We start from the raw sequence: 27630 nt of genomic DNA on the forward strand, positions 1-27630 counted from the left end.
TTGACTTTGGGGAATGACGAGTCTCGGTTACAAAAATATTGTCCCCAAGCCCGCTGATAGCGGTACTCCTCACAGACCCCACCAAGGGCGCATATACCCACAAATTATCATCCCACCACTTTCAGACCTCAGGGACTTATTGCAACAATTAATAGAGTGCAAGCTCTTGAAACACAATGTAACATTGACTGTGTCTTAGCTCAGCTCACTGCGATGTGTGTAATACTAATCAATGTATTGATGGTTTGTTTTTCACAGTATTGTCAGAGCACATATTGAAATCAGATTATTTGAGTGCAGTTAGCCCACAGAGCACAGACTGTAATGACTGGCGTTCCCTGGAATAACATTCCATTAGGCTGTTTAATTGAATAGGATGTGTTTAGTGGGCTCCAGCTGTGACGCTCAGGAAATATTTGAATCTAATTGCAGTAAAAAGATTGCAAGCCTCCTGCCCCATCATTGTTCTTACGGATTCTCAGTCTGTGAGACAGATAGAAGGGGAGGGAAGAAAGAGGAGGACATGGAGCAAGTAGGAGGAGAGACTGCAAAGGACTTTTATTGTTTAACAGGAACAACTTTCTCTCCAATGGCTGGAGAGGAGAGGAGGGCACACAGCCTCATTAAATCCACTGCAGAGAGAGGGAGTACAGCAGGCTGGCAAGTGAGGAGAGGATGCAGAGGTGGAGAATTTAGCTGGAGCAGTCAAGCAGAGAGTAGGCAGTGAGTGAACAGGACAGTCTGCAGCACAGAGTGACAGCGGGAACCTGCACCCACTCCTGGCACACACCTGGCACACTGGGTACCTGCACCTGGTCTCAGGACTTTCACCTCTTTAACACCTGGAGACACAGGATGGAGATACATTATCTGATAGTTTGTGTCTTCCTCACAGCCATGCTGCGGAAAAGTAAGTTTAATGTGAAACTGTGCATACAGGGAGGGATGGAGGAATGAATGGAGGGATGGAGGAATGAATGGAGGGATGGATAGAGGGATGGAGGGAGGGATGGATAGAGGGAGGGATGGAGGAATGAATGGAGGGATGGATAGAGGGATGGAAGTGATGGATGGATGGAGGGAGGGAGGGATGGAGGAATGAATGGAGGGATGGATGGCAGGATAGAAGGGTAACTAATATAGTCTTGGGGACATATAAAGTATATTTTAATTACTATGTTCTTTATAAAGCACCAACCTACATGTAAGCGCAGTGCAAAAGGCTCCTACAAAGTACAGATGGGAAGCTTTATTTATTGCTATATAATTAGCCGGACTGTGTGTTAGCCATGCAGGTTTTTTTTGCTCTGTGCTGGTCACTGAATGATACAATTTTGTACAAAGTAATTTAGATGTGAAATCCCCAATCATATGTACCCCATGAAATCTTGGGGGCACTGAGAATCTCTGGGGTCCTCCAAGGCCACATGCAGTGATTGGGGAACAAACTACAGATTTATAATATTGAGAAAGATAAATTTAATTTAAGAAAGCTGGCCCCAGTCATACCCCAGGCCCAGTATCAGTGGTGGGTGACAGAGGGTCTCTCCCATGGGTGGGGGCAGGGGGTCTCTCCCATGGGTGGGGGCATAGTGTCTCTCCCAGGGGTTGGGGCACAGAGAGTCTCTCCCAGTGGTGGGGGGACAGGGAGTCTCTCCCAGTGGTGGAGGACAGGGGTCTCTCCCAGTCATGGAGGGCAGGGGGTCTCTCCCAGTGATGGAGGACAGGGGTCTCTCCCAGTGGTGGGGTGACAGGGGGTCTCTCCCAGTGATGGAGGACAGGGGTCTCTCCCAGTCATGGAGGGCAGGGGGTCTCCTCCAGTGATGGGGGACAGGGGGTCTCCTCCAGTGATGGAGGACAGGGGGTCTCCTCCAGTGATGGAGGACAGGGGGTCTCCTCCAGTGATGGGGGGCAGGGGGTCTCCTCCAGTGATGGTTGACAGCGGATCTCTCCCACTAATAGGGGACAGGTGGTCTCTCCCAGTGGTGGGGTACTGGGAGTCTCTCCCAGTGATGGGGGACAGGGGGTCTCTCCCAGTCATGGAGGGCAGGGGGTCTCCTCCAGTGATGGGGGGCAGGGGGTCTCCTCCAGTGATGGGGGGCAGGGATCTCATCCAGTGATGGGGGAAAGGGAGTCTCTCCCAGTGATGGTTGACAGCGGGTCTCTCCCACTAATAGGGGACAGGTGGTCTCTCCCAGTGATAGGGGACAGGTGGTCTCTCCCAGTGATGGGGTACTGGGAGTCTCTCCCAGTGATGGGGGACAGGGGGTCTCTCCCAGTGATGGGGGACAGGGGGTCTCTCCCAGTGATGGGGGACAGGGGGTCTCTCCCAGTGATAGGGGACAGGTGGTCTCTCTCAGTGGTGGGGGGGGGGCAGGGGGGTCTTTCCCAGTGATGGGGATAGGGGTCTCTTCCAGTGATGGGGGGCAGGGGGTCTCTCAGTGGTGGGGACAGGGAGTCTCTCTCAGGGGTGGGGACAGGGAGTCTCTCTCAGGGGTGGGGGGTCTCTCCCAGTGGTGGTGGGACAGGGGGTCTCTCCCAGGGGTAGCAGAGATATTCCACTGTTAGTGAGATTGTGCTGCTCACCTGCCAAGTTTTACTGCAGTAATTAAGCCCTATGCAGCCAGCATCCTGCGGGAATCACAATTTCCATTACTTGTACCTTAACCAGGGCATCATGTCATTCATTGTGCTAATTATATGGGGACTAGTGCCGTAGTCACAGGTTACCTCCTCCAACACAGCAAACATGTGCAGATTAGAGACACTTATTGTCCTGTGTGTGTCTTTAAATAAAGTATACCTTCAGCTTAATATAAAGACTCTGTGTACCCAGCACTGCATGTAATATGTAATAATGCTCTGTGTGTACCCAGCACTGCATGTAATATGTAATAATGCTCTGTGTGTACCCAGCACTGCATGTAATATGTAATAATGCTCTGTGTGTACCCAGCACTGCATGTAATATGTAATAATGCTCTGTGTGTACCCAGCACTGCATGTAATATGTAATAATGCTCTGTGTGTACCCAGCACTGCATGTAATATATAGCAATGCTCTCTATGTACCCAGCACTGGATGTAATATGCAGGCTGCTCTGTGTGAACTCTCTGTGTGTACCCAGCAGAGTGAGCAATATGCACAGTGCTGTGTATAAGCTTAGTCCTCCCCCATACAGCAGGATGCACAGAGACTCTGGGCCCCTCTAGTGATTAGTTTGAGAAATGAGTCTGTCCGAGAATATAATGATGTAAATTCATTTATAATGCAGCTCTGTGCGCTCTCATGGTTAGAATGTCAGTGTACTCAGCTCTGTGCGCTCTCATGGTTAGAATGTCCGTGTACTCAGCTCTGTGCGCTCTCATGGCCGGAATGCCAGTGTACTCAGCTCTGTGCGCTCTCATGGTTAGAATGTCAGTGTACTCAGCTCTGTGCGCTCTCATGGCTGGAATGCCAGTGTACTCAGCTCTGTGCGCTCTCATGGTTAGAATGTCAGTGTACTCAGCTCTGTGCGCTTTCATGGCCGGAATGCCAGTGTACTCAGCTCTGTGCGCTCTCATGGTTAGAATGTCAGTGTACTCAGCTCTGTGCGCTCTCATGGTTAGAATGTCAGTGTACTCAGCTCTGTGTGCTCTCATGGTTAGAATGTCAGTGTACTCAGCTCTATCTGCACCCATTCCTGGAATGTCAGTGTACTCAGCTCTGTGCGCTCTCATGGTTAGAATGTCAGTGTACTCAGCTCTGTGCGCTCTCATGGCTGGAATGTCAGTGTACTCAGCTCTGTGCGCTCTCATGGTTAGAATGTCAGTGTACTCCGCTCTGTGCGCTCTCATGGTTAGAATGTCAGTGTACTCAGCTCTGTGCGCTTTCATGGCCGGAATGCCAGTGTACTCAGCTCTGTGCGCTCTCATGGTTAGAATGTCAGTGTACTCAGCTCTGTCCGCTCTCATGGTTAGAATGTCAGTGTACTCAGCTCTGTGCGCTCTCATGGTTAGAATGTCAGTGTACTCAGCTCTGTGCGCTCTCATGGTTAGAATGTCAGTGTACTCAGCTCTATCTGCACCCATGGCTGGAATGTCAGTGTACTCAGCTCTGTGCGCTCTCATGGTTAGAATGTCAGTGTACTCAGCTCTGTGCGCTCTCATGGCTGGAATGTCAGTGTACTCAGCTCTGTGCGCTCTCATGGTTAGAATGTCAGTGTACTCAGCTCTGTGCGCTTTCATGGCCGGAATGCCAGTGTACTCAGCTCTGTGCGCTCTCATGGTTAGAATGTCAGTGTACTCAGCTCTGTGCGCTCTCATGGTTAGAATGTCAGTGTACTCAGCTCTGTGCGCTCTCATGGTTAGAATGTCAGTGTACTCAGCTCTGTGCGCTCTCATGGTTAGAATGTCAGTGTACTCAGCTCTATCTGCACCCATGGCTGGAATGTCAGTGTACTCAGCTCTGTGCGCTCTCATGGTTAGAATGTCAGTGTACTCAGCTCTGTGCGCTCTCATGGCTGGAATGTCAGTGTACTCAGCTCTGTGCGCTCTCATGGTTAGAATGTCAGTGTACTCAGCTCTGTGCGCTCTCATGGTTAGAATGTCAGTGTACTCAGCTCTGTGCGCTCTCATGGTTAGAATGTCAGTGTACTCAGCTCTGTGCGCTCTCATGGTTAGAATGTCAGTGTACTCAGCTCTATCTGCACCCATGGCTGGAATGTCAGTGTACTCAGCTCTGTGCGCTCTCATGGTTAGAATGTCAGTGTACTCAGCTCTGTGCGCTCTCATGGTTAGAATGCCAGTGTACTCAGCTCTGTGCGCGCTCATGGTTAGAATGTCAGTGTACTCAGCTCTGTGCTGTGTAGAGATTTCCGTATGGGAAAACACACCCTGCGTAAGAGTGTATATTTTATTTTAGCCCCGTAGATTATTAATTCCAAACCATCACTATGGGACATCTGTTAACCCTATTCCATATGTACAAAGGATATAATGTATCTGCAGAGCATGAAAAGGGTCTCTCTCTTGCTGAACGGGGAGCTGTTTGTGGCCAGGGGGGTCTGTGTGAATAAATATTAATAAATATTGTAACGGTAAAGACCCATAAACTTGGCATATACGCAAAACCTCCCAGACATAAAGCCCGTGTGTGCAGCATTCCGTATCTCTATCAATGAATAATACACACACACAGAGCCATGTGTATATATTGGGCTATCCTATACACAGTATTATTGTACTGCTCTGTATAAAGCAATATAATATTACACAACATACTAAATACCATTCGCTCACTGATACATATTAGAACCATAAATCACTCAGAACAAGGTTATTGTATTTCAGCATTTTAATTGGTTTCTAAGCTTTTTTAATTAAAGTTTGGGGATGGGGTCATGCTTAGGGCCCATCTCTTAATCTCCAGCTCACATTGGATTTAAACGTCCATGAGCCTCAGCCAGCCAGGATGATAGGAATTGTTGTTCCATTTCAGCTCCATTCTATCCCTTCCTCTAAATCTGGCTAAATATTTTCTTATCACCAGTTCCTCAAATGCCACCAAATCTTACTGGTGCCCCATGTAAAGGGATAGATCTTTGAGGTTAGGAGGTCACATCGCAAAAAATGTCTGTCTGTCATCTGGGCTTGGGCAGGGGGAGAGATAAGAGTGGCTCAGGCCTCTGAAGTGGCTCTTTCATGTGAAGGGGCAGAATGGCTTTCATATTGCAGGCAGGGGGGGGGGGGGGGGGGCTGGAGATAGCACTGTATCAGCAGACAAACAGCAGGTATGTGAGACAGAGAGCAGGCCCCCTGCTTATCAGCTCAGGAAATACTTTGGTCTCACGGGAATTAGGTGGCACCAACAATGCCCCTGATTGTGTGCAGTGGCGGTGAGACACTAGCTCTGTGATGGAGCCTGTTGGCTCGGATTCGTTGATGATGATGGGTAGACTGGCTAAATCAGGCGCTGGCTCACCGTCATGGTTGATCCTCACTCGCTGTCTTTTACTTAGTAAATGGTATCAGTTACCAGATATTAAGTGGAAATATTGAGTGGCAGATGTGTTTCCCAAGAACTTTCACATGAGACTGTGTATGTCCTGGGAATGAAATGGCCCCTTACACTGTGATTGACACATTCTGGTTTTATGTCCAACCATTGAGATTCGCCAACGTGGACCTCTCTCCGAGCAATGCATAAAACATACTATTCCTATAACAAATATTATTATTATTATTGCCATTTATATAGCGCCAACATATCACAGCCAGCTGTGTATAATAGCCAAACATTCGAAATTTGAGGCTCTAGAAAGGCGGCTGTGACATCCAAAGCATTACCGTCTTTACCCATTAAACACCGCGATTAGAAACAAAATTTGTATCATATCTCGCAGTTATCCAGATAGCAGCATGGCCGGGCCTCTTGGATGAGTTCGAATTACTGTGAGGATTCAATGCTAGCTGTCCATCCACTGGCCCCTGCATGGATGGAACTGGAATACAATAGTTTGGAAGCTGCAGGCTGTGTCACGCTGATTTAGAAGTTACTGGGAAATAAAAATATCAAATGATTTCTTGAAATATCTCCATCCGGCGTTACAATAAAACACAGCCAGGGATGCCAGCTCTACGCACTATATACAACCACCCAGTGAGGTCACCTACTGTACATAGACTGTACCTACCACCTCCATACTGGGAGCAATCAGGGTCCCTCTGTATTAGAGGCAAGGCCCATGGCTTTCTCTGTATTAGAGGAAATCTCCATGGTTCCTTCTGTTTTAGTAGCGAGAACCATGGTTCTCTCTGTATTAGGGCCAACGTCCATCTCTGTATTAGGGCCAAGGCCGACTGATGAATCTGTATTTGGTACCATAGCCCAGGCTGTATCCCTTATCTGCTATAATAGGACACCAACACTGTCATGTCATCTAACTCCATGTGACACATTGGATAATTCGTCATTCCAGATGTTGTGGATTAATTATCCCATGATCCTCTGCTAGCCTGAGGGTTTATGGGAGATATAGTTCCCAGAAGCAGAGCAGGCTGGATAACCCTGCTATATATAAATCATAATATTATAGAACAACCCTCTGCAGATCACCTGAATATGGAATGGGGCCAGAAAGGTCCCCTGGGGTATTCACAAATTGGGGTCATCACATTGCTTCCTTATCGAGACCAGTGATACTGTGTGGGTACCATTGATCTAGATACAGGCCCCGATATAAATTCTGGTCGTCCCTCTTAAATAGTATCATTATCAATATCAACTAGAGAGGCTTATGGGAAATGCCAGCACATTGTGACATTAGCCAAATAATTAACTCCTTCCTGCAAGATATGCGCAAGCTACAATAGTCCTCCTACTGCGGGTAATTCAAGATATTAATACGATACGACTTTCACATAGCAACCCGCCACAGAAAAAGAATCTGACTGTAATTAGAAAACGTGTGAAGAGTTTAAATGGAGCATGGTTTCGAGACAGGAGAATGTGTTACGTGGGTGATTTTTGCACATCCCTTTAGGAAAGTTGGTTATTCCGGTGGCTTTTGGCACCCGCTCTGTGTCAGGGCCCCCGATGCCACTTTCCCCATGTTTTCTGCCATTTGATAAGGGATTTTCGTGTTCGGAGGAATGAAGAGAATATTCTATTTTATTCACTGAAATCCCATTGATTTACAGCAGCACAATGCCAGGCGCCCCTCATTCCCATTTCTTCCTGTATAACCACTTAAATCTATATTGAGCCAAGTGCTAATCCCCTGACGGGATCACAGCTCGGAATGGAGAGATAAGGAGGAGAGCGGGAGGGGCAGAGAGACACAGCCACCGTACCGCTGAGGCTTCAAACAACGTCTTATTGTAAAGGCCTCTCCATATTCCTAACTTCTTAAACCTTTCAGGAACAGACGTGCGCCATACGTTTATTTTTTATTTTTTTTGTTCACCTCCTGCCACTCCAAGAGTTATCCTCTTGGGATATAAACCTTAGAGGAGAATTTCAATGCATTATTACACCATTCCCTAAATCCTTCAAAACCCACGAGTCCCTGATGGGTCACTAATCAGCTCTTATACTTCTGGGGTTTAGAGGGGCGGATATCACGATTGTGTCAGTCCTTCCATCGAGTACTGTACAGCATGCAATAAAACACCGGCAGTCTAAGGCGTGAATAGGAAAGCTTCAAACCCTGCACCTACAAGAATGGATTTCTTAAATATTTTACCAGGAAGGATACATTGAGATTTCTCTTGATTTCTCTTGTTGGCGGGAATAACAGATATGTTAGGTGATAAAATAACACACTGTGAGCCGGTTTAATGTACTAAGCCATCGTGGTGAAATTCGCACATTGCATATATATATATATATTACAGGTAAAAAGTAGCAAACGTGGGAAGTGATATATCCTAAAATCGGGTAAAACGAAATGTTAATTCAAACCAGACGTAGCCCTGTATTAGCGTGTTTCTGGGGTACGACGGACACGCTTGCACGTTGGTTTCCCACGGTGACTGCTCCACTTGTACAACTTTTATTTCGAATCGCTCACTATACAGAACACCCAACGTGTATTTTATCAATCAATAGATATTTTTCAAACACGCTGTGCCTAAAAAAAACTGGTTTGGAAAATTTGTGGTGAAGGCTGGAATGTAAAATGTGTCTGTTTTGGTGTCAATTTTACAAATGCAAGTCTGCTGCTAATCATTGTTTACTGAGTAAACCCTTATGTGCTAACAGTCACACACAGGGTTAAACACGAAGTGTGAATCTCTGGGAATTCAATTTAAATTTTACACCAAATAACCAGATTGGAGACATTATCCAAGTCAGCTATTTTTGAGTAAAATTTTTAATTCTTTAAACCTTTCCCGCAATAAACCTGTCTGCCTCTTTCTCCTCTGGGAGTTTCTTGGGCCGGTATTAGGGGTGTGCCGCATTAAATGGCATTTTACTGGTTAATTGAGTGACACAGACACACAGGTCGCTGGCACTCTCAATAATTCCACCCGCACAGTGGGCATTTTTTTCAGTTTGCCAGTTCCCCCTCCATCCCTCTGTCTCTGTATAACACAGAGCCCCCTGACCCCTGCAGTACATCACTGAATAGAAGCCCTCACGCTCCAATAAACATATCACAATACACACAACCAGCACACAAGACAAATGCTCTCTTAACTACACCATATGGTGCATTAACTTCCACTTAACACTCCACAATACACCCCGCACAGGCAGGGGGGGGGACAATGGCAATCTCATCCTATGCTGAAGAGCTTGCACTCAGCTCAGTCCTTTTATGAATTGGTTTCACTTTAGAGGCGCTAAAACATGCGTGATCATCGATAGGGCCTCTGCAGTGACAGAGTGCAGTATAGACACCAGAGTTTACAAAAATAACAGAATAAGGCGAACAGCTCAATGACTGGAATTTACTCACTATACAGAGTTTTACCTGCTAAAAGCAGAGCTGTATCGAATGGAAACTAAATTGCAAATTGTGGACAAAAAGTGCTGGTTTGAAGAAAAAAAGTTCTCATGATCAATTATAGTCACAACTTTTTTATTTTAGCCTAAATAATAATAATAATAATAATAATAATTTACTTTTCATTTTGCAAATAAACTCCAATGTTATAACCAGCTGATAACCAACTTTAAAAAAAATAGGGGAAATTGATTATAAAAAGTCTCTATTTTATCTGAGGTTTTTACAGCTGGGCTGTTTTGGCCTTAACGTTTAGTTTATTGAACAAAGCTAAAACCCAGTGGGGTGACGTTTAAACCCAGCCCCCCCAAGATAAGCAGTTAGTGTTTCCAGCAGAGTTTGGGTTAAATCCCCATTTTGTCACCCCTGCGGTTTTTTTTCTCTGTCTTTTCAAAGTGAGAGACTAGAAGCCAGGCCACATCTCCCCTCAGTTCATTCAACCCCCTGGACTTCATGCTGTCAGTTTACACAAAGGGAGAGAAGGCATGAAAGGGGGGAAGTAGATTAACTCTGGAAAACAGCTTTTAAAAATCTGTTAGAGCCACTCAGGGGACAGGAAAAAGGCTTAAGAGACGACCAGGAACACAAAGGGAGAGGCTTGCACAAAAAGAGACAAAAAATGGCACAAAGAGAGATTCTTTCTAGAGATGGATGAGTGAGCCTATTTTGGGGGGAACATTAATCATGTGGAGACATACAGGTTTAATGACCCTTCGCATATACGTCTACAACCATGTAATTCCCATGATGACCTCATAGGAGGTATCTCAACTTTACTAATCTGCTTTGATTCTAAAGAGCCAACAGGTTGTGTAGCGCAGTATAATGAATCTGCTATCCAGGGCCGCTTTAAGGATCTGTGCTATCCCGACTGCTGCTAATTTCTGATGCTACGATGTTTATAAGACGTCATTAGCCAAACTGAAATCAAAGCTGACTTAGAGGATTTTTCCAGTCTGGCTAATTTGACCTTTATTTGAAATTCACTGTAAATTCTCACTTTTGTAAATAACTCTATAAGGGTTAAAAATACTTTACTGTCATACCTGAGCGCACTGCTCTGGCTCACACGCACGCACACACGCATACACACTGCTCTGGCTTGCACGCACACACGCACACACACTGCTCTGGCTCGCACACACACACACACTGCTCTGGCTCGCACGCACACACACACACACATTGCTCTGGCTTGCACGCACACACACATTGCTCTGGCTCGCACGCACACACACACTGCTCTGGCTCGCACGCACGCGCACACACACATTGCTCTGGCTCACACGCACACACACACACACTGCTCTGGCTCGCGCACACACACACACTGCTCTGACACACACACACACACTGCTCTGGCTCGCACGCACACACACACACACTGCTCTGGCTCACACGCACACTCACTGCTCTGGCTCGCACACATGCATACAAGCATACACGCTAACACGCACACACACACAGCCACTGTTACAGTGACACACAGAGTACAGCTTCACACACACACACAGACACTGTTACAGTCACACACAGAGTACAGTCTCACACACACACACACAGACACTGTTACAGTCACACACAGAGTACAGCTTCACACACACACACACACACACACACAGACACTGTTACAGTCACACACAGAGTACAGCTTCACACACACACATCCTGTTGCAATATGATAGAGCAGTAATAAGTAAGGCCCAGAGGAACAACTCCAACTGCCATTGGACCAAAATGACCAAATGTTCTGCCAGTTCTTTATTCATCTGAAGGCACAGAGAGGCACTGAGCCCCCTAGCTCTCCTGGCCCCCATCACGGGGGATGATCATCTCAGCACAAGCGATAGAAGTGCAGATATCACATAAAAAATATATCAAAAACTACTGAACAGTTCGAAAAAATATTAATATTCACATGTATTCTCCCGATATTAATGTAAAATCCTCTTAAGCGACAGGTTCTGACTATGAATTAGCGAGGCAGGAGAACTGGGGGGATTAAAGGTATAGAACCAGGAGGAGGAAGGATTAACCCCAGCCTGGCGCTGTGCCATTAGAAAGCAGCAAATTGAAACATTATTGGGCAGAATGTAAATGTGGGATGCTGGGGGTCAGAAAGATTTCTGTTTTTTTGTGGCATTTTAGGGCCAGGATTGTAGCGGTTTCCTGTGGGCACAAGGGGACAGAGAATGGCGAGAGGTGGCCCCCGTGTGGCTGTCTTGTAATAGATCAGGGTGACAATTGTATCGGTTTTCAGATAAACTATTCTCGGCACCAGCATCAGCAACAGAGATTGGAATAGATAAACTAAAAGATAATAAAGCACCGGTCAGGAATTCCACCAAATCTTTCCAAAACAGTCTGGGCGTTGTGGGCAGAATTCTGTAACATTGGCATTGTGGGCAGACTCTGGGACATTGGCATTGTGGGCAGGCTCTGGGACATTGGCATTGTGGGCAGACTCTGGGACATTGGCATTGTGGGCAGACTCTGGGACATTGGCATTGTGGGCAGGCTCTGGGACATTGGCATTGTGGGCAGACTCTGGGACATTGGCATTGTGGGCAGGCTCTGGGACATTGGCATTGTGGGCAGAATTCTGTAACATTGGCATTGTGGGCAGGCTCTGGGACATTGGCATTGTGGGCAGAATTCTGTAACATTGGCATTGTGGGCAGGCTCTGGGACATTGGCATTGTGGGCAGAATTCTGTAACATTGGCATTGTGGGCAGGCTCTGGGACATTGGGGTTGTGGGTAGAATTCGGTAACATTGGCATTGTGGGCAGGCTCTGGGACATTGGCATTGTGGGTAGAATTCTGTAACACTGGCATTGTGAGCAGGCTCTGGGACATTGGCATTGTGGGCAGACTCTGGGACATTGGCATTGTGGGTAGACTCTGGGACATTGGCATTGTGGGCAGGCTCTGGGACATTGGCATTGTGGGCAGGCTCTGGGACATTGGGGTTGTGGGTAGAATTCTGTAACATTGGCATTGTGGGCAGGCTCTGGGACATTGGCATTGTGGGCAGAATTCTGTAACATTGGCGGGCCCTCTCTCCCTCCTCTTCCTTATACCTCTCTCGCCCTCTTACGTCTTGCCTTATAATTAATGCGCTGTTCATTCATATTTGGAGGGCAGTGCCCGATTGTCTTTGAAGGCTTTAAAAACGCAAACTGGCGATACATATTGAATTTAGTTACAGTATAAGAAGTATATTGTGAACTGCTTACCGTACTGGCAGCTTGTATCAAAATAAAGAATTTAAATTAAAATAGAAAGCAATCTGTTGTTTCTGTGGTAAGGGAATAAATCCAGAATTGATTTGCTCACGTGCCCAGGGACTCACATAGAACCACTGCTTGGAAACTTACTGTGCCACTTTATCAGATGGCATGGGTCCAACCACTGGCCCTGTGGCAGAGACTAGTGGGTCAGTGCCCAATTCTGTGGCTTTAATGGCTGCAGTCAGAAAGGTAAGCCCTTTACCACATCACGAAAGCCACGCTAGCACATTATTTTAAGAAGGAGCCCTCATTTCAAACCATAGTCATAAAATAGCATTAAACCTTGATTCGGGAATACTTAGTAAAACATGTAATATTGGTATTTACTGTCCCATTAAGACTACTTTATCTGCATTTTCTTTGAGGTCAACTTTTTCCCCAAATACTACTTTGCTACTGGCGTTACAGCTAGTTGAATTAAGTGTTTTCTCTACCGACTGGGAGAGAAGAATTAGCCGTTCTCTAGTTTCCCCTAATGCAATGCGAGACAAGGACTACCAGATGTCATACTGTTAATTGCCGACCGCTGCCAACACTTGCCATTTTGATAAATTGTGTCTTTTTTTCTGGTAGGTCATGGAGCCCATTTTTCCCAGCAGCCCTCAGATCAGGTGATTGTGGCTGGAAAATCGGTAACGCTGCCTTGTGTAGTGGTTGGCTATCGAGGAGTGGTGCAGTGGACGATGGACGGGTTGGCGCTGGGAGCAGAGCGAGATCTGCCAGGTAAAATACAAACAGGAAAAAGTGGGCAGCGTGTGGGCTTAGAGCTTGGCGCCACATCGTACGAGCGTCATGTGATGGCGATGCACCTCCTTCATGTTGGCGCATACAGGTTTAAAAGTGCCCAGTTTATCACTAAAGTGTGAATTGTCAGGAATCTCATAATGAAACTGGAAAATTAGGTAACAAGTTATTTCTGCCTAAAATTGCCAGTTTGGTTATTAACTATGTGTTTTACTATAGTGCACCCAGCAGGGGTGTAAGGAAATGGCACAGAGTAGCCGCAAACACATATAGAAATAAAGAAAGGAGCTAAACTGCTCTAGAAACTCATTTTGTTTTTTTTCCTCAAACGTAGGATGGTCTCGTTATTCTATCATCGGAGACCCTGCATTGGGTGAACATAATTTGCATATCGAGTCGGTGGAGCTCAATGATGATGCCATCTATGAATGCCAAGCTACCCAAGCAGCACTGAGGTCACAGCGTGCCCGTCTGACCGTGCTGAGTAAGTACTGAGTGTGGAGGACTCATACTCAGAGAACAGTTACTGCTGTCATCATCAGCATGACTCATATACTAAGACACTGGAATTCTGAGCTTCTCCTTGGTCTTCCCACTTCCTGTGTATTATACAGTTAGTGCTTCTCCTGCATACTCTCACTTCCTGTCTATTATACACTCAGTGCTTCTCCTGCATCCTCTCACTTCCTGGCTATTATACACTCAGTGCTTCTCCTGCATCCTCTCACTTCCTGTCTATTATACACTCGGTACTTCTCCTGCATCCTCTCACTTCCTGTCTATTATACACTTGGTGCTTCTCCTGCATCCTCTCACTTCCTGTCTATTATACACTCAGTGCTTCTCCTGAATACTCTAACTTCCTGTATATTATACACTCGGTGCTTCTCCTGCATCCTCTCACTTCCTGTCTATTATACACTCAGTGCTTCTCCTGAATACTCTCACTTCCTGTATATTATACACTCAGTACTTCTCCTGCATCCTCTTACTTCCTGTCTATTATACACTCAGTGCTTCTCCTGAATACTCTAACTTCCTGTATATTATACACTCGGTGCTTCTCCTGCATCCTCTCACTTCCTGTCTATTATACACTCAGTGCTTCTCCTGAATACTCTCACTTCCTGTATATTATACACTCAGTACTTCTCCTGCATCCTCTCACTTCCTGTATATTATACACTCAGTGCTTCTCTTGTGTCTTTTCCTCTATATAATACAGTCAGTGTATCTGTCATCACTCTTCAGTCTCCTTATACTAAGATCCTTTTCCTTTGCTCAGTCCCCCCAGGAGAACCAATGATCCCAGGCAGCCCTATCCTCAATGTCCTGCTGAATGTTGCATATAACCTCACGTGTCTGGCCCCCGTGGCTAAACCGGCAGCAGAGATCACCTGGTACCGTGATGGGAAACAGCTGGACTGGGCGATTTACAGCAAGGTGAGAGGCTGAAATCTCACTATTAGTTATTAATAACATTCAGAAATTGATATGCAGAATTCCTAGACGGTCTTAGACTTCTATCCTTTTTTTTATTTTTATTTTTATTTAGATTGCAACTTTATAACTGATTAACCTGTGCTGGTCGTCTGTTTGTCTGAGGATAATAAGAATTGTAGTCCTTCTCATTTGTCATCTGTCTGTCTCTGGATGCCACTCACAGTGTCTTTCTGTCCATCTCTGAGTGTCACTCACAGTCTCTCTCTGTCTGTCTTTTAGTGCCACTCGCCATGTCTCTTTCTCTGTCTCTGAGTGCCACTCACAGTGTCTCTCTGTCTGTCTTTAGAGGCCATGCACAGTGTCTCTCTGTTTGTCTATGAGTGCCACGCACAGTGTCTCTCTGTCTGTCTCTTAGTGCCACTCGCCATGTCTCTTTCTCTGTCTTTGAGTGCCATGCACAGTGTCTCTCTGTCTGTCTTTGAGTGCCATGCACAGTGTCTCTCTGTCTGTCTTTGAGTGCCATGCACAGTGTCTCTCTGTTTGTCTCTGAGTGCCACTCACAGTGTCTCTCTGTCTGTCTTTGAGTGCCATGCACAGTGTCTCTCTGTCTGTCTTTGAGTGCCATGCACAGTGTCTCTCTGTTTGTCTTTAGAGGCCATGCACAGTGTCTCTCTGTTTGTCTCTGAGTGCCACGCACAGTGTCTCTCTGTTTGTCTATGAGTGCCACTCACAGTGTCTCTCTGTCTGTCTCTCCTGTAGCAATTGCTGTCAGATGGGAAGAGCGAGGGGGCTGCCAGCACTCTCCAGATCACCCCCAGCCTGCAGGACAGTGGGGCCAGCTATGCTTGTCACGTCAAAAATGCTGCGCTGCCGGAGGGGCGAGAACGGGCAGTAACGCTGAGTGTGCAGTGTGAGTGTCTATACTCAGATTGTGAGTTCATGCAGAACCCCTTTATTAAGGTACTAAATTATCCTAAACACACCTGTATTGTCTTATAGATCCCCCCAAAGTGACGCTCTCAGTGGAACCGCCAACCATTTCTGAAGGAGGCACGGTCACCTTTATTTGCAGTGCGGTCTCCAACCCAGAGGTTGCAAGTTACAGGTGAGTTCAGATAAGGTGTGCGCGCTCAGTAAATCATACTAATACCGGTAACATATCACTTTGAGAATCACACCATTGAGTAAAACATTGAGAATCACCGATAACGTTTCTTAACATTCTCTTCATGAGGCTCCGTTTGCTGTTAAATGTATTTCAAAGATTTATCAATTGACATCTTAATCCTGGCACAGCCTGGCACACATTGCATTAAAAGATGAGACAGTAACATTGTTTCAGTTTTTTACTCCTTTATCTCTCTATAATCTGACTGCCAGGTGTAAAGGGCGGAGCTTATAACAATGATTGACAGGGAGCTAAGATGGAGGCGGCTCTCTCTATACTGACTGCCAGGTGTAAAGGGCGGAGCTTATAACAATGATTGACAGGGAGCTAAGATGGAGGTGGCTCTCTCTATACTGACTGCCAGGTGTAAAGGGCGGAGCTTATAACAATGATTGACAGGGAGCTAAGATGGAGGTGGCTCTCTCTATACTGACTGCCAGGTGTAAAGGGCGGAGCTTATAACAATGACTGACAGGGAGCTAAGATGGAGGTGACTCTCTAAATACTGACTGCCAGGTGTAAAGGGCGGAGCTTATAACAATGACTGACTGGGAGCTAAGATGGAGGTGGCTCTCTCTATACTGACTGCCAGGTGTAAAGGGCGGAGCTTATAACAATGACTGACAGGGAGCTAAGATGGAGGTGGCTCTCTCTATACTGACTGCCAGGTGTAAAGGGCGGAGCTTATAACAATGATTGACAGGGAGCTAAGATGGAGGTGGCTCTCTCTATACTGACTGCCAGGTGTAAAGGGCGGAGCTTATAACAATGTTTGACAGGGAGCTAAGATGGAGGTGGCTCTCTCTATACTGACTGCCAGGTGTAAAGGGCGGAGCTTATAACAATGATTGACAGGGAGCTAAGACGGAGGTGGCTCTCTCTATACTGACTGCCAGGTGTAAAGGGCGGAGCTTATAACAATGATTGACAGGGAGCTAAGATGGAGGTGGCTCTCTCTATACTGACTGCCAGGTGTAAAGGGCGGAGCTTATAACAATGATTGACAGGGAGCTAAGATGGAGGCGGCTCTCTCTATACTGACTGCCAGGTGTAAAGGGCGGAGCTTATAACAATGACTGACAGGGAGCTAAGATGGAGGTGGCTCTCTCTATACTGACTGCCAGGTGTAAAGGGCGGAGCTTATAACAATGATTGACAGGGAGCTAAGATGGAGGTGGCTCTCTCTATACTGACTGCCAGGTGTAAAGGGCAGAGCTTATAACAATGATTGACAGGGAGCTAAGATGGAGGCGGCTCTCTCTATACTGACTGCCAGGTGTAAAGGGCGGAGCTTATAACAATGATTGACAGGGAGCTAAGATGGAGGTGGCTCTCTCTATACTGACTGCCAGGTGTAAAGGGCGGAGCTTATAACAATGATTGACAGGGAGCTAAGATGGAGGTGGCTCTCTCTATACTGACTGCCAGGTGTAAAGGGCGGAGCTTATAACAATGATTGACAGGGAGCTAAGATGGAGGTGGCTCTCTCTATACTGACTGCCAGGTGTAAAGGGCTGAGCTGATAACAAGGATTGACAGGGAGCTAAGATGGAGGTGGCTCTCTCTATACTGACTGCCAGGTGTAAAGGGCGGAGCTTATAACAATGACTGACAGAGAGCTAAGATGGAGCTGGCTCTCTCTATACTGACTGCCAGGTGTAAAGGGCGGAGCTTATAACAATGATTGACAGAGAGCTAAGATGGAGGTGGCTCTCTCTATACTGACTGCCAGGTGTAAAGGGCGGAGCTTATACCAATGATTGACAGGGAGCTAAGATAGAGTCGCCCAGTTGCAGGGTAAAGGCTGTGGCTCAATAAATTCATGTTATTTTGTTAAATATAGGTAATCGGTTCACATATAACATTTTATATTCTTGCTGCGAGGTAAACAGGCTGTATGGAATATTTCAATTTTTAATGCAAATAATTGCCCATATTGCTTCTTCACAACATAATAATTCGCTTCCATTTTTAGTATAATTCTTTAATTAAAAGTTTTATCAACCACGAGACCGAGTGTAATTAATGTATAATCTGTGTTTCCATAGATGGGCGAAAGGTGGTGTTCTTTTGCCGGTGTCAGCTGACAGCTACCAAGTGACCGTCGATCACACGTTCTTCACAGCGCCTGTCTCATGTGAGGTCACAAACAGTGTCGGAAGCAGTAATGTGAGCACCGCCGTAAATGTCTTATGTAAGTATTGAGTCTGGTGTCTTTTATAAAATGGACAAATAAATTGAAGAGAAAGGAATAAAACCACGGGCAATTATTTATAAACAAGACAGAAGTTTGGTTAAAATTAAATTAAAATATGTCAATTCTGCTGCATAATTAGTCAGACTCACAGTATCTGTGATAAATGTATTTTCACCGAACATTATTTAAAATGCGGTTTCTTTACTCACAATGTAAATATTTATACTTCCCAAATATTTATTCTAAACTTTCATTTAATTTTTTTTTTTTTTAAATATTTGAAATACAATTTCTCGGCTCACAATTTAAGTACCGGTATTTGTAATTTCATTGTATTTCACTTGAGTTTTTATTTTACATTTTGAAAAACAATTTGCATTTTGGGAAGAAAACGGGGGAGACATTAAAAGTGGAACAATTTTCTTTCCCTGAAATATTAATATTCTTTTATCAGTCTCCAATTCATGACAATTAGCATAATGTAAATAAAAACCATGCAGCATTTTTCCTTTATTTTTGAGTAATAAGGAATTTTAAATTTTAAGTTAAATAGTGGAAGAATTGTCCGAGTCCAGCTATTTGTTCAGTTCTGTTATTCTACTTAAATTTGAAATTCACTGAAAAACCCTTTTTGCAGATATTTGGGATTTATTGGAGAGTATAAAAAGTACATCTGTACAGATATGTTGAATAAAATGGTGGGGATTAATTAAGTAAGGCAGTCAGGGCTAATTCCATCCAGCTGACGAGCAATCCATGTGATGAATCCTTTTTTTTTTTATTCTATTAGTTGGGCCACGTCTTCTTACTGAGCCACGTCCTATGATGGTGGACCTGGGTGGTGATACTTCATTCTTCTGTGGTTGGACTGGGAATCCCACCCCAACTCAATTTTGGAGCAAGAAAGGATCTGGGGAGGTGAGTACAGCAGAAGTCAATCAGTATGTGGAAAATAGTGATGGTCTCCGAATCGTTTGTGAAGAGGATCACTGTGATATGATATTTCTCGGATCCGATTGCCCGTATTTTGAACATGACCGCTATACATTCTTACATTTATTACATCGAAAATCTGTTTTAAAGCGAACCTGTCATCCGCGAGAATTTTTTTACTTAAACATTTCTAAAAACATTCTCGTTCATATAATGCATTCTTCTTGTCGGCTCATTTTGTTTCTTTCTGGCCTGGTTATCGGGAGTGATGTGTCTTTTTTTATGTCTCCTCTGAGTAAAGTTAAAATTAACATTTTGTGTATAGATTTAAAAATGACTTTCTTTATATGCACATTCTGATTGCAGTAAATTGGAGACGGAGCTAGTTTATAAACATTAGTTAAACATGTTTCACCTGACGCCAACATGACACGATATCATCAGGGGTGACATGACTTTTATTTAGAACCACAGAGAGTTTTAATAAATAAACCTTATTCTGCTTTAAATAAGAGTCCGACTGCAATGTAAAAATCCCTGACTGCGTCTGAAACTCTTTATAAAATGTGCTCAACCCTGGAAGACGTTCTTTTATTAACTCTGATGTTGGAGTGAGATTAAATATTAGCATTTTGCTTCTGTAAACCAGGCCTTGATATTGGTTAATTTTCATTCCGCTCAGGCAAGCGCTTCCTTTACAGACCCTTCACTCATACAATCTTCATTTGGCAACTGATAAAATAGGAACTTGCGAGGCGAGAGTAGAAATGAAAGAAAACGTCGTATTATCTCGATCATACAGAAAGCGGGATGCTTTCATTCTTTGTGTTTTGTTCTATATGAAAGCGCGGTATAATGTGTAAGATGTCTATGAGAGATTGTTTATGTACAGGAACTTGCTCTATCTGTGAAAAAACATGAATGTAGCAACGTGCAAGCGTAGACATAGTTGGACAGGCATTAGAACGTTCCTATCATAGAAGACAAGGATTGGCTGAGAGATTTTTGCCACATCCTGGCCTGTAGAGAACTCATTCCAAGAAGTCAATAAAATCATCACCTCTAGTAGTATCTTTTCTGTTTTTAGTTTATGTTGGATGGTTAGCCTCCAATCTGGATTGCCCTATTAAACCCAAGCATTTCAATAGGTTTAAGTGTTTTTCTCAATAAATCCTTCTCATTCCCTCCCAGGTCCTTAGTAACGGGAACACATTGATATTGAATAAGGTCACTCGTGAAGACGGTGGAACCTATGTATGTAAAGCAATAGTGCCACGAATCGGGACCATGGAACGGGAAGTGACGCTGACCGTAAGAGGTGAGGAAAGTGGTGCCAGTGTAACTATTACGATGATCTCAGAACCTGATGCCAGACATTGTGCAGTTAGTCTTCCAAATGTGTACAGTTACTGCGTTAATTTCACATTAATGCAGCGGCCACCAGTAATGCTTCCTAGTAACACCTCTTGGAGCCATCATGCAGACAGACAGTAGAGGTGCTTCCTTGTTTCAGTCCTGCAATGTTTACCGGACCTATGTTCACCATCTCCACACCGCGCATGAAGATGCTGAACGCTCCCCATTGAGATGCACTGATTTAATGCTGATTTTGCCAGGCATGCGCACTAGCCTCCCGTTGATTCGCTATTATCAATGTTGATTATGTCAGGAAGCGGGGCGGGAGCACAGAGTTTGTATTCCTAATACTATAGTCTTCCTTAAATATAAATAGGTGAATTGGCCAAATCCCCCTACCCAGCTCTAGTCCCAGCTTTTATCCTACATGTTGCCATTCAGTTTTCCAGTTTTTTTATAATTCAGAACTTGTTAGACAGTTTGTACAGTTTCTTTTATCATTAGTTTCTGTTTTCATTGATCAAAGAGAAACATTGGAATAATTGTGTTTATTCTTCTGTTGCCCATTCAGGTCCCCCAGTGATCACAAGCGATACACACTTTGAAAGCACTCTCGGAGGAAAGGCACGACTTGAGTGTCTCGTTGAGACGATGCCCACGCCAGACAGAATTGTAAGTTCCATATATTCTGAACTATTGTCCCCCTCTGTTATTCATAAGAGATATTTTGTGACACCTTCTCTCACTACTGAGTACCATAAGGTATCTATCTCAATGTTGGTCTTCTTGCCGTCTTCTCACTCCTCTTATCCGTGGTCCATCAGATCTGGACGTGGGATAAGAACACCCTTGAAGATGGTTCATGGGGTCGTTTTTCCGTTGAGACAAGAGTTACAAATGAAGAAGCCGCTTCATTCCTGATTATCGACGGAGCAGAACAGTCTGATTTCCAGATGGAGTTTAACTGCAGTGCATTAAATGAATTTGGAGAGGATTCGATCATTATCTCTCTGAGACAGCAAGGTGAGTCCATTTTCTCCAACTCCCAATATGTTGAACAAAAAAACTATTTCATCAACTCAAGTTTTTAGGCAAGACCTCAAGGTTGTTAACCAGCTTCAAACTACCATATCAACACCTTCACAATAATTTACTTTGATTGTCTCAAGCTTACAAATAAATCAAGAACTTTCGAGAGTTATTTTATTTTTTTTATTTGATCATCCAAGGCCTACAGACCACTCGATACATTAGCAGCCTTCAATACTTTGGACCAAAAGTTTGTTTAAGCAATATTTTATATTCCCCCCTACAATACCTTAATTTAACATCAGTATAAAACAGCAGCTTTGCAACGATAACATCGTGACATTGATATGCAAATATGTCCTATTCTTAAAGTATGCTAATGAGAGGGGAACAGTTCTATACCCTTTTTTTTAAATAAAAAAGCAGACAAGCAGACAATGAGTGATTAATTGCTAATAAAGCTGCAACATGAAAAATATGAGATATTGCTGGCTAGAAAAATCTGTTTTAAAAATGTCTTTGTTTTCCAAATATAAATAGTTAAGAATACATGCTTTTGTAGAAATATTTCATTAATTATGTTGTACTGTTTATTTAAAAAAAATATCTTATTATTTATTTATTTATTTTCAAAATATGGAGCACCATAGAAACATAGAATGTGACGGCAGATAAGAACCATTCGGCCCATCTAGTCTGCCCAATTCTCTAAATACTTTCATTAGTCCCTGGCCTTATCTTATAGTTAGGATAGCCTTATGCCTATCCCACGCATGCTTAAACTCCTTTACTGTGTTAACCTCTACCACTTCAGCTGGAAGGCTATTCCATGCATCCACTACCCTCTCAGTAAAGTAATACTTCCTGATATTATTTTTAAACCTTTGTCCCTCTAATTTAAGACTATGTCCTCTTGTTGTGGTAGTTTTTCTTCTTTTAAATATTAGAACTACATGTAAAGGAGGTCACAAGCATCCTGGTTTAATATCAACTGTTTAACCCTAAAGAGAAACAAACGTATTTTGATGGATTCCTATGTGGCACTATCATGGTGGAGCTGTCACTTATATCTTGTCCATCTTTTACAGCCGCTTTGCCTCTAACTCTCTTGGCGATCGCCTTGGGCTCGGGGACGCTTTTCCTCTTTGTACTTGTGACAATCTCTGTGCTGTGTTGCCGGCGACCACGAAAGAGTAAGTATGGCTTGTGTCTGACGCTCTGATAACCTCTGTCTCTGTCTCTTTGGTTACATCAGTTCCTCCTTTGTACTAATCCTGCCATCAGTCTATGAGTACAACATTAGAAAGACAATGATGTTTTGGATCTTTAACCTACTGTCTTCAAGAAGATCCATGTGGAAAAGTCTGTGGAGCCATTTTCTGTCTAGCAACTCCACTGGATGGCTGCATACACACATCTCTTATTTACATATTTGATGTGCTCCCATTGAGACTCTTCCTTTGCCATCGTCAGATTATATTCTAAATTTGGCATAGAGTATTTCTGACACTCGTAAGCTCTTACTTCCATTATCGTCCGTTTGTTCTTGAGCATTGCTTTCTGACTGGCCGCAAGCTATAGCCAGATGATGACATCGATGTTGGCCCTACAGTTACATATCAATTCTATATAAATGATTAGATTACATCAGGCGCAGGTCCAGCAAAACACTTCTCTAAATCATATAAACACTTTATTTGGAAAAATGTTGAATTAAACTCTTCTAGATATTTCTTTATTTCTCTCCCCATCTAACAGTGATTTATTATGTGGATTCTTTAATTGCTTTTAACCTTGTTGAATATGTTGGCACTTTAAAAAATATATGTTTTAATAAATAATTGTCTAGCCAGTCTAGTAGACATCTCTATCAAATTGCATACATGTTTCTCTGGCGCCCTCTAGTGGTCTCTAGTGATTTCTCAAACAGTCCATATAATAGTATCTGTCCATATCTAGATGTGAAGGACACTCAGATCTTGGCGGTGGATGTGTCTGGGAGTGAACCCAGCGAAAAACACCCGAGTGATTCTGAAGAAGACCTAAAGGAGCCACTGGTGAGCCAATTTACGCCAAATTGCAGATTGTGGGGATTGTGGCTGAGGGACAAGGGGCAAAAGAGGGGAGGAGGGGATAGACTGGGAATTATATAATCTTTAAAAAAAACTGGAGCCTTATGAGCTGTTAATCGTTTTTAAGAAAAACTCCAGATTTTCCAACTCCAGATTTAAGTACGATAATCGGGACTCACTAATTTCCAATTAATATTTTATGATGTCAAAGTACAGCGTTAATACGTCATGCGCTGTGCGAGCTGTGTGCAGTGTCATGGCGTGCCAAATGTATATTTCATGGCATAGAGTGCCAAAAAAGTCACCTGTGGCAGGTTTTCAAAGGATTTAATATAGATGTCAATGAAAGACACCCGAGTATAACTCATAAAAAATTACCTCTTCTTTCAATTTCAAGGTTGATAAAATCTAAAGGGTTGAAATAAGAAATCTTCAAAGCACATTCTTTTCATTAACATTGCCCAGGAGTTCAGGAAGTCGGCATCTCAGTTACCTTAACATCAGAATTTCTTGGGACAGAATTCTCCATTTCAGCTGTTTTATATAAACCCATTAGTCAGGTTTAGCTGGCCATGGTGCGGGGATTCTATGAAAATCAACCAATAAAATTTACAGAGAATGTTAATTTATTATTTTGTTATTTTGTCAATAACATCACAAAAAAAACAAAATAAACAAAAAAAAATCTTGGTAGATTTCTCCAACCTGTAACTGTCTGTCTGTCTTGCACAGTTTGACTTCAGGCGAAAAGACGGCTGTCTGATCATACTGGGAGTAGCAGTTCAATAGATGGACTAGGATTGTAGCTCTGATCTCACTGAATATTAATATTTCCTGGTCTTTTCTCTCCGCAGCACACAGACACAGAATCCCGAGGGACGTCACAGACTGAACACAGTGATATCCCCGATGAACCGCAGGTATACTCACAGTCAGTCAGTCGGACCCTGTGATGGCTAGTTTTTGTATTTCACATTCAGTGATCTCTAATTCACTTGTGGCGCAGATGGTGCTGCAGAGTTTGTGAGATACAAATTGCACTCAGGGTGACTGAGAATCAAGAGAATTGTCGTTTATTATTATAAAACTAACTAACAAAAACAGGGACTTATATTGAGCTACAGTAATAAAACAAACAATTATCATTTATACTCGTGTATAAGTCGAGAAATTTTAGTTGTAAACTTCATTTAAAAACGCAGAGTCGACTTATCCATGGGTCAGTGCTAGTTTTGTACATTGAATGCGGGGCAATTTCGACTCCCAAACGCCGCTCTCGTAGCTGTTCGGGAAGTCGAACGGGCAGGGGTACAAGTTTTGGTGTGGTTCGCGGGGGTGTCCCTAGGGGCAATGTAAACACTGCCTTTTCTCTGACAAAGCAGTGTTTACATGAAAATGCCTGAAGGGAACTATTATACTCACCAGAACAAATACATTATGCTGTAGTTGTTCTTGTGACTATAGTGTCCCTTTAAATAGTAATTATACCCTGATAAAGGGCTTCATTAGCGTGGCGTCACCTCTGAAAATTGGATAATTTTTAGACAAGGACATTGCTCCTCATGATACTAAATATGTCTTTAAATGTCTAGCTGTTTCTAAAACTGTTGTTGTTTACAGGATCCAACCAATGGATACTACAAAGTACGAGCTCAAGACGACTCTCGCCCCACCACTGTCTCCTACCCAGAATTCTCCACTCCCCCACGTCCTCTCTACTCAACTCCAGCTACTCTTACACCTCTGTGTGCTGCTCCCTCATTGCAAGGACCAGCCAAGGTGTATGACTACTCGCACCGATATGCCACAACCCCACGCCATTCCAGTGAGAGAATCCACATGCCACAGGGCCCCTCGCACATGCTGCTAGGACCTGGTCACCATCAAGCACCGTACGCTAGAGCGTTTTGCAGTTACGTTCGTCCTGAACGCTACGATACACTGGAGACAGGGCCTACACTCTCACGCCTTTCCTACGCATCCATCTCCACGTCCTGTGACTATGGAAGACCCACACAACGTATGCAGACTCATGTGTGATCTTCTCTATCTTTACTCATACCAAAATGGCTGAGGAAAAATCAGGCATAAAGATTATGGCTTAGAACAAACAAAACAAAACAATCTAGCGTGTGGCCATCTTGTGTTCAAAATGGCTGCCTTATGTCTTCCTGTTGACATTTTGCTACTGCACTAAACAACCTTTGTAAGTCCACAAACAAAGTGTAATGAGACAAAATGGAGGCCTAAGGACTTGTGTGAAGCAAGTGGAAAGCGTTTAAATGTACAATAAGGACTTCCGAGGAGAAGCACTCTATTTCCTCACCCATCAAATGGCAAGAAAAACCAGAAAGTCGTATCACTAACATTACTTATCCTATAAAACTTGACAAAGGAGGCAACGGATACGTCTCTGGAATTCCCTGCAAATACAAAAATATAGTATTATAGTAGCTCATTTTTGAGCAGTCGAAGACAAATGATGAATCAGCATGCAAGCTGTCAAAATAGTGACACTTAGTGGCCATGCTGGGTATTGCGTTGTTAAATGCCTTTACTATTTTGAAATGAAACTGTATATAGACTAGGTAACAAAGGGCGTTTTAGTTGCTGTTTTTTATTTTTAATATACAATCAGACCTAAATAAACCTTAAATGGCATATTTATATAGTTTAACCCTAGACGTGCTGGGTTCATATCTTGTTCCCGGTTCTGGCACGCAAGGGAGTGATATATTAAGGTGTGATAATATGGGGATATTCTACCCAGTACAAATATATATATTAATAAAATATATTTTATGATATCCCTGCACTTATCACTCTTTAGTAAATCTCTCTGGAAGGGTTAATGAGATTGGATTTGAATTTCTATGAAAGCGATTTTTATTTATGGAGCTTTAAGTGGGAATTAGATGAATCTTCTTACTTGGCTCGTATTGACGTTATGATGCGCATCATGTTGGATATTATGAGATATTTTGTATCCTTTGCTCACCAAGCGGCCTGCTAATTATTTATTAACCCATTCCACTCCCCTATAGCCTGCAATGTGCGTTCCTCCGGAGTCTGAAAACAGAGCGAAAGATTCAATGTTTTCATTCCCACTGCTCGTAACTGAAGGCAGTTCACCGAACGATGTTTACAATGTACGAATAGAGTGTAAAACACACAATGCACATTTATTCATTTGTAAAAGCGTCTCTCATTTACATCTATGTTTGCATGGTGTTGTCACACGCAGGGCCAGTGCAGAGACAATCTATTGCATTCTAGTTCTCCAAACTCGCTTGAAGTCTTGTTAGTATTGTCTCCTTGGTATAAGTCCCCTTTAATTAAAGATTGCTTAGATCCCAGCAGACCTGCTTTCCTGCTGATTCAGATGACCCCGGAAGGCTGTGATGATTGGTGTCATATTCTGATGCTCAGAGATATGTGATTCTATCAGAGAAATAATGGACTGTGTGATAGGTAGCGTGTTATATCATTCAATGATCTTCTCTGTATCATGGATAGGGTGGGCATAACATGATATGGGGGAGTTTTATAGGGTGGGCATAACGTGATAAGGGTAAGGGTTATAGGATCGGCATAATGTGATAAGATGAGGGTATGTGTAGAACAGTGTAATTTAAATACCTACAGCTCCTATCACACTTTATATACAACACCCACATAATTCCTACATGAAATGCAAGCACCCACATATAGAGCATTAATCGAACCCAACTCCACACACAGCACCCCACACCTCACACAGGGCCCTCATAGCACCCCACACCTCACACAGGGCCCTCATAGCACCCCACACCTCACACAGCGCACTCATAGCACCCCACACCACACACAGCGCCCTCATGACATCCCACACCACACACAACACCCTCATAACATCCCACACACAT

The 27630-nt window shown here is 43.7% G+C and overlaps 1 protein-coding gene across 1 annotated transcript; it reads left to right on the plus strand.

Annotated features, from left to right (window-relative positions):
* The first annotated feature begins 652 nt into the window (after positions 1-652).
* Positions 653-26534, plus strand: KIRREL2 (kirre like nephrin family adhesion molecule 2). The gene is made up of 15 exons (XM_063435986.1): positions 653-910; positions 13357-13506; positions 13862-14011; positions 14813-14970; positions 15730-15880; positions 15970-16075; positions 18187-18332; positions 19126-19253; positions 20460-20586; positions 21196-21296; positions 21449-21647; positions 22742-22846; positions 23613-23710; positions 24580-24645; positions 25346-26534. The coding sequence occupies exons 1-15, from the start codon at positions 856-858 to the stop codon at positions 25763-25765; spliced, it is 2160 nt and encodes a 719-aa protein (XP_063292056.1). The 5' UTR covers positions 653-855; the 3' UTR covers positions 25766-26534.
* Positions 26535-27630: the final 1096 nt, after the last annotated feature.

The sequence above is a fragment of the Pelobates fuscus genome, chromosome 11 (assembly GCF_036172605.1).
Source record: "Pelobates fuscus isolate aPelFus1 chromosome 11, aPelFus1.pri, whole genome shotgun sequence".
Lineage (NCBI taxonomy): Eukaryota > Metazoa > Chordata > Amphibia > Anura > Pelobatidae > Pelobates > Pelobates fuscus.